The 9,768-nt window shown below is 38.5% G+C and overlaps 2 protein-coding genes across 4 annotated transcripts; both read left to right on the top strand.

Moving 5' to 3' along the window:
* Positions 1 to 1,767: 1,767 nt before the first annotated feature.
* LOC141843558 (ammonium transporter 2 member 5-like) lies at positions 1,768 to 3,298 on the top strand. Its single transcript, XM_074731616.1, has 3 exons — positions 1,768 to 2,358; positions 2,420 to 2,705; positions 2,772 to 3,298. The coding sequence occupies exons 1-3, from the start codon at positions 1,768 to 1,770 to the stop codon at positions 3,296 to 3,298; spliced, it is 1,404 nt and encodes a 467-aa protein (XP_074587717.1).
* Positions 3,299 to 3,896: 598 nt separating this feature from the next.
* Positions 3,897 to 6,622, top strand: LOC141843556 (E3 ubiquitin-protein ligase RHF2A-like). 3 transcript variants are annotated; one of them, XR_012603033.1, is made up of 9 exons: positions 3,897 to 4,042; positions 4,366 to 4,481; positions 4,591 to 4,637; positions 5,015 to 5,077; positions 5,163 to 5,271; positions 5,389 to 5,759; positions 5,854 to 5,961; positions 6,052 to 6,420; positions 6,520 to 6,622. XR_012603033.1 is itself a non-coding variant. In XM_074731615.1 (8 exons), exons 2-8 carry the CDS (start codon positions 4,350 to 4,352, stop codon positions 6,365 to 6,367), a joined length of 1,146 nt encoding a protein of 381 aa, XP_074587716.1. In that variant the 5' UTR covers positions 3,897 to 4,042; positions 4,342 to 4,349; the 3' UTR covers positions 6,368 to 6,513. The 3 variants fall into 3 exon arrangements, 1 of the variants encoding a protein (XP_074587716.1); XR_012603032.1 differs by having other exon boundaries at positions 4,342 to 4,481; XM_074731615.1 differs by lacking the exon at positions 6,520 to 6,622 and having other exon boundaries at positions 4,342 to 4,481; positions 6,052 to 6,513.
* The last annotated feature ends 3,146 nt before the right edge of the window (positions 6,623 to 9,768 follow it).

The raw sequence follows: 9,768 nt of genomic DNA, 5'->3' as shown, positions 1-9,768 counted from the left end.
CAATTGTACTTTTTCGATTTACCTCTTCACAGATGGTCGTGAGTCCGACCGTGTGGAGCCGCGAAGAACTCTAAGACTGTGATTAAGCGAGACTTGTCCATGGACACAATGATGCCACGCCCACTCCTGGCCCGGAACATGCACATGAAGCATCAGGCTATTTGAGAAGACAACATGATGCATTGATCAGTCAACACTTATTTGTTCACATTAATGAAATAAATGTTTACAGATGTAGTTTGTTTGTTCGTTTGTTTTTTTTTCTATATGACAAATAATCATAAATTAGAACAAAGTTAGTTTAAAATTTTACTCAATCGTATATTTTTATATTTATTAAATCATGCATTTTTTTAAAATATTTCTTAAATGGATTTAAAATTTTAAAAATATTTTACCTTGTAATGAATTTTAGAAGTATTATTTTCTCTTTTAAAAAAGTAAACAAAAATAAAACCTTTTAAAATTGTTTAAGGTTTTCAACACAACTCACTAAAACTGAGTTTTGATAAGACTTATTAATCATATTAAACATATTTCAATTCAAATTAGAATTAATGTATTTCTAATAACTTCTTGAGTTTTATGATCATACCTTAAAATTTTAATTTCACTTCTTGGATAGCATATTAAAATTTAAACAATTTAATATAATTTTAACACAACTCATCATTACACTTAACAACGATAGTAATGTGTTTCTTAAACTTTTCTTGAATCTAACAATATTTTAAATTTTAAATTTTGAACACAGTACAATCGTCAATAAATTTTAATTAAGACTCACAAAAACAATCATCAATAACGTAGTTTGTTTGTTTTTTCTCTAAACGACAAATAATCATAAATTGGAACAAAATTCTGAGAGCGTCTTCTGTGATAGCTGCTTGGTCTCAGCGTAGAATCGTGGAACTTTTGAGAGAGTTCGCCGCTTCCCTTTGCCCATTTAAAATATCGACAACCTCAAGAAGATCGATCTCTACAGTGAGACTTGTCCAAGTTCATGTTCAAATCGCGAGAGGCCTTTTTTTCTTCTATTCCAGTTCTGCAAATCCCTCGAATGGCGGCATACACTGATCCTTGAAACATGGCTGCCTGCGTCTGAGTTGGCATCTTCCACCTCCCATGAGAGATGGAGTGATCTTCACGCACGTTGCTTGTTTGCCAAGTTTCAGTTAAATCATGGGCTGAAACAGGTTGAGTGAGCTTTTGTCAGAGATATCTCTCGTTTCTCCATTGCCAAAGTTTCCAAACTGCACTAACAACACTGCCTTCCCCAAGTCCAGCTGGTAAAAAGTTCTAAACAACTCTTTATTTGGAATGCTATATTTAAGAATCCAATTTACAATTACCGTTTTAAAGCATTTTTACAGCTTTTTCATGGCTGTGAACAGCCAAAATCCTTAATCCATTAACGCATTCCCATTGAAGAGGTGAGAATTAATATTTGAGAATCTGTTTTAAAGTAAAAGTGCATCTTAATTTTTAAAATTATCAAAAGGTTATTTTTTACCAAATTAATCGATTTAACCTAAATTTTGTTAGAAATTATAGCGCGTGAATCTCCTTTTTTTGGTGAGAATCTGCTGGCAATATTCTATTAAAATATTCAATTTTCTATTTTTGAACCCCGGGTTCGTTCCAACGAACAATGCACTGGCTTTACCGCATCAGAGCAAGCCGCTTCTAGATAAATTCTTCCTCCGCACGACAAATCGAATCCATCGGAAGAAAAGAAAACCTAGCAAGGTTTTGAACGAGTTGATCATGTCTTTGCCGTCGAGTTTGACGATCAGCGAGGCTTCGCCGGAGTGGCTGAACAAGGGGGACAACTCATGGCAGTTGACGGCGGCGGCGCTGGTGGGGTTGCAGTCGGTGCCGGGGTTGGTGATCCTCTACGGTAGCATCGTGAAGAAGAAGTGGGCGGTGAACTCGGCCTTCATGGCGCTTTATGCCTTTTCGGCGGTGCTCGTGTGCTGGTGCCTGTGGGGCTTCAGCATGGCCTTCGGGGAGCCGATGCTGCCCTTCTGGGGCCGCCCCAGCGCGGCTGCGCTGGATCAGGCACACCTCCTAGCTCAGGGCTTTGCTGGGATGTACCCGGCCGCCACGCTCGTCTTCTTCCAGTTCGTGTTTGCGGCCATCACCCTCATCCTGATCGCCGGCTCGTTGCTCGGCCGGATGAATTTCAAGGCATGGATGCTCTTCGTGCCACTCTGGCTCACCTTCTCCTACACCGTCGGCGCTTTCAGCCTTTGGAGCCCAAATGGCTTCCTCTTCAAGGCCGGCGTCATGGATTTCGCCGGCGGTTATGTCATCCACCTCTCGTCCGGCGTAGCAGGCCTCACCGCCGCCTACTGGGTAGATTTCTGAATTCATGATTTCGATATTGATTAGTTGATTGATCGATGAATGTATTTAGGTTGGGCCGAGAATTGGCAAGGACAAGGAGAGGTTTCCGCCCAATAACATTCTGTTGACCCTCGCCGGAGCCGGATTGCTTTGGATGGGCTGGACAGGGTTCAACGGCGGCGCACCGTACTCGGCCAACATCGACGCCTCGATCGCCATTTTGAACACGCATCTCTGCACGGCGACCAGTCTGCTCGTGTGGCTCTGCCTCGACATCTTCGTGTTCACCAAGCCCTCCGTCATCGGCGCTGTCCAAGGCATGATCACCGGGCTCGTCTGCATCACCCCCGCCGCCGGTAACTGTAACCTCCTTCTCCGTTTTGACTGATTAATCGATTAATTGTGAGTGAATTGGTGAACAGGACTGGTTCAACCTTGGGCGGCCATCCTAATGGGTGTGCTCTCCGGTAGCATCCCATGGTTCACCATGATGATCCTCCACAAGCGCACCCCCTTCCTCAGAACAATCGACGACACCCTCGCCGTCTTCCACACCCACGGCGTCGCCGGAAGCCTCGGCGGCATCCTCACCGGCGTGTTGGCCGAGCCACGCCTCAACCGCCTCTTCTTCGGAGACGACCCCAGGTACGTCGGCCTCGCGTACGCCATCAAGGACGGCCGTCCCTCCGCCGGGTTCCGCCAGCTCGGCATGCAGTTCGCCGGCATCGCCTTCGTCCTAGCCGTCAACGTGGTGGCCACCAGCGCCATCTGCCTGCTGATCAGGCTGCTGGTGCCGCTGCGGCTGACCGAGGAGAAGATGCTGGTGGGCGACGACGCCATCCACGGGGAGGACGCGTACGCGGTGTGGGCAGACGGCGAGACCTACGATAAGTCGATACACGGGCTGGAGTATTTTCCGGCGACCAGCGCCGACCACGAGATGGCGTGAAGCGAATCGGACCGTACGTACTTTTCTCCGGCGACAAGTTTAATCGGATGCACACTCCAAATCCTCATCATCAGTTTAACTAAAAATATATTTTTGATAATAATTTGTATCGTAAATATTAATTAGTTGTTCATCCGGTGGAGTGTGGATGATTAAGCTAGACATTTGTGGCTAATTCAATAGTGAGTAATCAAAATTAATCATTAATACATATTACAGCAAGCGATTCTTGGTGCCTTTTTAACTTTCATTATTTCGCAGTTTACTAATTTGTTATCTGGATATGTTTATTTTGTAAATTATCCATTAATTATGATCCAAATATACATTTAAAAAAAAATTGAAACTCTGACCTACCTTCCCTATCCGCCGGTCAAAAGATGGCGCCTTCTCCTCTTCATGCCGTTCTCTGGAAACGTAAATTTGAAGGACCCACAAAAACCCAACCAATAGGTTCCACCTTACGGAGTTACTAACCTCTTCCACTCGTGGGTATAGATTTGAGTGAAGGTCCAAATAAGTAATCCAAATATCCAATCCCCATTTCTTTCACTGCATAAAAATAGGAGGACGACTCGCGAGCGAAAGAGAACCCCACCGTCCACCGCACCCCGGTTCCTCCGCTCATCTCTCGCTAGGGTTTCTTGGTTGGTACCCCTCGAATCATCGTCGGCTTGCGTAATCGATAGCAGGATCTGCGACGCGATCATTCCTCAGGCCCGATTTCGAGGCGTTTCGTCGCAGGTAACTTGGACGTTGCTAAGTTCTTCGCCGATGACGATGGGATGGAATGGGGTTCTCGTTTTAGAGTGTCATTTTTTATATGAATTTAGCGGTCTCGTTGATTGGAAGTTGCTCGCTTCTTGATTGTAGCTATTACGATGATATGATATGGGTATTCCTGAGGGAGCTCTTAGAACTTGGCGATGGTTCTTTCTCCGGATTTTCTTTTGTCGTCGTCTAGTCGTCCGTCATCTGATTTCCATTTGAATTCATAGCTTGCTCCTTTGTCTAATTGAACGAGGTGCTTACTACTGACTTAGGTTTCCCGATGGACGAGTCTGCAGAGATGGAGAGCCACTTGTCGTCAGCGGCGGCTTTTGTGGAAGGAGGCATCCAGGATGCTTGTGATGATGCTTGCAGCATATGTCTGGAGGCCTTTTGCGAAAGTGACCCGTCCACGGTGCGTGGTGTTTACTGTTTAGGGTGTATATATGCATTTCTTAATTGATGATATAACTGCTTTGTCTCTATGGTTAAATAGACGTCTCATATATTTCTCCGTTCTTCAGGTTACCAATTGCAAGCACGAGTTCCATCTGCAGTGTATTCTTGAATGGTACTTCCTTTGTGGCTCTCTATACTATTATAGTTCTGCGTGGATCACTGAACTTGTCATTTAACTGTGTATTTTCTAAGCATGTTCATTGAAAGAACACTCGTTTGAAGGAACATCTTTGAAATGTAACTTTGTTGGATTATTTAGTGGTACTCTGAGTTTATCCATTTTGGTATTTCTGCAGTAATGAGATTGCTTTACTTGGAATTTATATACTTGTTCAATGAATGTGTTTATCTGTTTGAGTTTTCTTCACTGCTTATTGATTCTGAAAGCTAGTGTTGTGTGCATTATTCTTTCTTTACCTCAAACAATCTTGGTTGTTTGTATTTATTTTTTCCCCTTAAATTAACGGGTTTTTTCAACTGCATAATCAGGTGCCAGAGAAGCTCTCAGTGTCCTATGTGTTGGCAGACTATTGGTTTGAAAGATTCAACCAGGTATTAGTCAAATTAAACTTGCAGAATATGCTAAGATCAGTGGTACAAAATGAAAGGCTGATAATTTCTGACTTGGTCATGGCAGCCAAGAGCTACTAGAGGCTGTAGAGCATGAAAGGAGCATAAGACTTAACCATGCACACACTGCTGCTATTTTTCATCATCCAGCAATTGGTGATTTTGAGTTGCAACATGTGGGTACTCCTGTAAACTTCTTTTAATCTTTTTTATGTGATTTATTTGCAAACAGGTGATGGTTTTTTTTTCCATGTCCCTCTACATAATGACTGTTTATACATTTTTCATTACAGTCTCCAGCTGGTGAAAATGATGCTGAACTCGAAGAGCGTATTATCCAGCACTTAGCTGCTGCTGCCAGGGGAAGAGCACATCATATCGCCAGAAGAGGACGGGTTAGATCAGGATCGCAAGGCAGCCCACAGTATTTGGTTGTCTCTACTAATCAGAATTCACCATCAGGAGGCTCTGTACTTGCTTCCTCTACCTTAGTAGGGGAAAATGAATCACCTGCAGTAGTTGCTGTTAATCCGCCACTTTCAACTGCTAGTCCAGGAGGGGAATCCACTGAAGTTACCAATGGTGTCCCAGCTCAAGTTATCCAGATTCCATTGTCGACGTCAAGGTCCAGTGATAATACAAGCTGCCCTAGTTCAAGTCCCAGGTGCAGCATTACTGCCCTGTAAATCTATTCCTTTTTATTTTCTGAATACCCTTCCCATGGACCCTTGGAATGTTCTAAATCATTCATTATATAGGACTCCTACTGGCCATTCTTCTCCTGTTAATCAAGACAGACCAGGGCCATCTGAGTTGCAAGCTCTTTCAGAAACTTTGAGATCTCGCTGGAATACTGTCTCCATGAGGTGTTTTGAAGATAAACTTAATGTTCTCAGTCTGCAGGATGCACAGATGCTGATTATACTATTTGTACTTTTTGAAAAATCTGCAATCAGGTACAAGGAATCTATAGCTAGGAATACTCGAGGTTGGAGGGAGCGGCTATTTTCACGTAATAGTTCTGTGGCAGATATTGGTTCTGAAATCAGGAGAGAAGTCAATATTGGAATTGCTACTGTGTCGCGTATGGTGGAACGCCTGGACACAAGAGAAAGAGAACGTAGAACTATGAGCTCGACAACTTCAGCAGGTGCTGAGGTCGATGCGGTCGGGAAACCAAAAAATGAGGGTGCTAGTGGCAGTCAAGCTAACACTTACGTGAATACTAGCACTTCGTCGACTTCCTGTTCTGCAACTTCTGGTTCCCACTAACTTCTGTGGATTAACTCTCTATTTCTCTCTCTCTCTGAGCTTGCCTGATTATGGTATGTACATTTCTGCTCTTCACTATTTTGGCAAAACAATTAAACAAAGACGATGAGGCTTTGCACTTTAATGCCTGTTTACCTGCCCTTTCTTGGCAGAGAGGAAAAGGGGGAGGGGAGAGGAAGGATGGCCTGCCTCTCTTTTACTTACATGAAGAGAGTGAGCCCATGGAATCTACTCCATTTTGGTTTTTAGTTGGACGTTAGACGTGAAGAGAGAAAAAAGGACGAAAATGTTCTTGCATTCTATGTTCAATTTTATTATTCCTTAGGATATGTTGGTATTAACTCTAAAGTCACCCAAACATGAAACTAAAGTAACAAAGAATCCAATCAATCATTTTATTGTAGCCCTGTGCTTGCGGTTCAAATTCATATCATACGACTGTGATTGGTTTTTCAAAGGTGTCAGGATGCATCTGATACATAGGCTGACAATTTAACAGCTCTCTCGTAGAAGATTAGCTTTATGCCTTTATCGAATGGTTTTGTTGTTGAAAAGGACATGCCTTCTTAGATTTGCATGATTGCTTCTTTTCATAGGATAGTGTAAAATTCGTTGAGGCAAGATGAGCATGAGACCTTTTTTGAGAAGCGTTGGCAGAATACAAAGTTCCAATGACCAGCACCCACATGCGGTGTAAAACACACTCCTGATAACTGGTAACTGGTGTGATAATAATCTTCTTGAAACTCAAGAAAGGTTCGATCCCTGGGAGGTTATTTCCTTCAGCCATTGTAATTTTGTATTGCCAGACTTATTATTATGATTCTTTAACATTCCAAACAAGCAAATGCAGTTTATTTTCATCTTTTACATTTTCATCTGGTCCATATATTTTCGCCTTCTGAATAAACTAAACAAATGCAGTTTATTTTTTCAAATTTATCCATTATTACTTTTAGAACTGGAAAATTTTCAATAGGCATGGTTTTGAAACGTTTACTTTTCAGAGGTAGAAAAGAATTCCTTTTCTCTTTTCTAATATTTTTGAGTTCTTTATATATGCCTTCAAAAAAATAAGGCAGGGTTCAAGCAGGTTATATTTCCCTTCACCAATCTGATAAATTTTTTTGTCCATTGGATTTCCATAATGAGATCATAGGAAACTATATAGTAGCATAAACACTGTTTATATATGCTTCTGCAAGGTTAGTGTCCGGATAAATGTATGTAATTTGGTGCGGTAACTTGTTGATTATTATTTTTTGTAATAATTCAGATATTTGGACTTCACTCGATCAATCTTGAAGGCACATGATTTTGTTTCTTTGATTCATCTATGATAAATTAAAAAATAAAGCTTCTTGTCACAACAAATTCATGTCACAAATTTATCACAATAAATTTGACCGTTCAATTTTAAAGTTAAGATTAAATCCAGACTGTAGATCTGAGTGATTGTGATGGTTTGAATTTAATCTTCTATTTTAAAATCTAACGGTCCAGATTTATTGTGATAAATTTGTGACATGAATTTGTTGTGACAAGAATCATTGCTCTAAATTAAAACACAAGTTACAACACTGAGAATCATACACTGGTCTTTAGAATCATTCCCATTGAAATTGAAATTTTTATTCTTTGAATGCTTTATCAGTGCACACTATGGCCTTATGGAACTCTGAGAAACAATATTTTTATTATCGCATGGCATCAATCCACTTGTTCTTTCGTCGTATAAAATATTATCCACGATTTGACGCATCGGTTACTAAAAAGCTAGTGAACGGTGTGTGCCCGACACTTGAATGGAATGTTCGTTCGCATAGCATCTTTAAACAAGCCGTAGGGGGTCCATACGCCATCGTTATCACCTGCATTCATGCCTTGGTGCAATACAACACCACATCTTCTTTTTTTCCCCCTCGAGGGCGAAAAATTCAACATCAAGTATGAAATAGAGTTGATTTAGAAATCGAAGAGTAAAGTCATAAATGAATCAAATGGAGTCAAGTTTGATATTCAAATTTATTTGATGAAGTAATGGAATCAAATCTAAAATGAATTAAATGATTAAAATAATTATTAAAGTTTGAATTTTTTCTTATAATTTTGAATTTGATTCTTTTAGATATTATCGAGTTCTCAAGTTAAATTTATTTAACGGTTTAAATATTTTATAATTTTAACTTATTTGATTAGTTATTAAATTTGATAATATAAATTTATTCATTCAATTTAGAATTTTTTTATTTTTTTATCATATTAATGAGAGTTTTATTGATGAGTATAGTCTATAAATTATATTCATGAATAATTTATAATTTATATTTATAAATATTAACTAATTAAATATATATGTATTTAAATTTATTCATTTAATTATATATATATATTAAATAAATATAAATAAATTCTTACTTAAATCGAATATCAAATTTATTAATCAACGTTTATTTATTTGTCGTCCTACGATCACCTTAAAGACTGACTCCAGTTGCCTAATTGCAATTCAGCATAAGTATTAAGTTCGATTATTAGTAGTTTCCATTATGTGTTGCAAAATAAAGAATGAAATAGTAGATCTCCTTAAGTAGAAAATGGTTAGCTACAATGTTCAAATTTTTATTATTTCCTATTTCTTATTAAAATATATAATTTTAATAAAAAAAACGTTTATTAAAAATTTTCATTCGATTAAATTAAATTAATTAAAATAAAAAATTAATTAATAAATTTTTAAATATAAATTTTAAATTAATTGATAAATTTCTTATAGTATTTAAAGATTTGATTATTTCAGATTTCGATCAAATTATTTGATATTTTATCCGGATTTATTTAATTTTTATTTAAAAATTTAATTGATTCAATTAAAAAAAAATTTAATGGAATAGTCCGCCCTATTTGAAAAGGGAAAACAACTTTTGTGTTTTATAAATTGGGGATTTAAAATGAACGAGAAAAGTATTTAGATGCGTCGTATAAAAAAAATTCAAATAATAAAAAAATGATATCTTTAAGTGAGAGTGCGTTTAATTTGATTTAATCAGTGTTCTTCGATTAGGCGAGAAAAAGAAAATTAACATGAAAAATTATGCAAGTCAAATTTATTCCTAAATTTTGTGTTTTTTTTCTTTATGTGTATTTTTAATTTCTAAAATAATTTAAGTAATTGATAAAATATTAATAATCTGTCCGATAAAAAACAAAATTATAATCAAATGGAATTCTGCACTTTAGTGGAAGGTATTTTATAATATTATTTTAATTAAAGTAAAATAATTCGATAATAAATAATTAATAAATAAAAGGCCGCCGCCTCGCTCCCCTTCCACCGCAACCCTTGCTTCAGTCGGCCCTCATTTTCCCCCCACCCCCAAATTGTTTTCCTGTTTCGCTTC

Source organism: Curcuma longa, chromosome 12 (assembly GCF_044706935.1).
Source record: "Curcuma longa cultivar G26 ecotype Majalengka, Jawa Barat chromosome 12, ITB_CL_G26_1.1, whole genome shotgun sequence".
In the NCBI taxonomy this organism is placed as follows: domain Eukaryota; kingdom Viridiplantae; phylum Streptophyta; class Magnoliopsida; order Zingiberales; family Zingiberaceae; genus Curcuma; species Curcuma longa.
This window is presented reverse-complemented; position numbering and strand designations above follow the sequence as displayed.

Coding starts and splice junctions, on each gene's coding strand:
- LOC141843558 (XM_074731616.1), top strand. CDS start 1,768: ATGTCTTTGCCGTCGAGTTTGACGATCAGCGAGGCTTCGCCGGAGTGG. Junction 2,359..2,419: donor GCCTCACCGCCGCCTACTGG/GTAGATTTCTGA, acceptor GAATGTATTTAG/GTTGGGCCGAGAATTGGCAA. Junction 2,706..2,771: donor CTGCATCACCCCCGCCGCCG/GTAACTGTAACC, acceptor ATTGGTGAACAG/GACTGGTTCAACCTTGGGCG.
- LOC141843556 (XM_074731615.1), top strand. CDS start 4,350: ATGGACGAGTCTGCAGAGATGGAGAGCCACTTGTCGTCAGCGGCGGCT. Junction 5,760..5,853: donor TGCCCTAGTTCAAGTCCCAG/GTGCAGCATTAC, acceptor TTCATTATATAG/GACTCCTACTGGCCATTCTT. Junction 5,962..6,051: donor TGGAATACTGTCTCCATGAG/GTGTTTTGAAGA, acceptor ATCTGCAATCAG/GTACAAGGAATCTATAGCTA.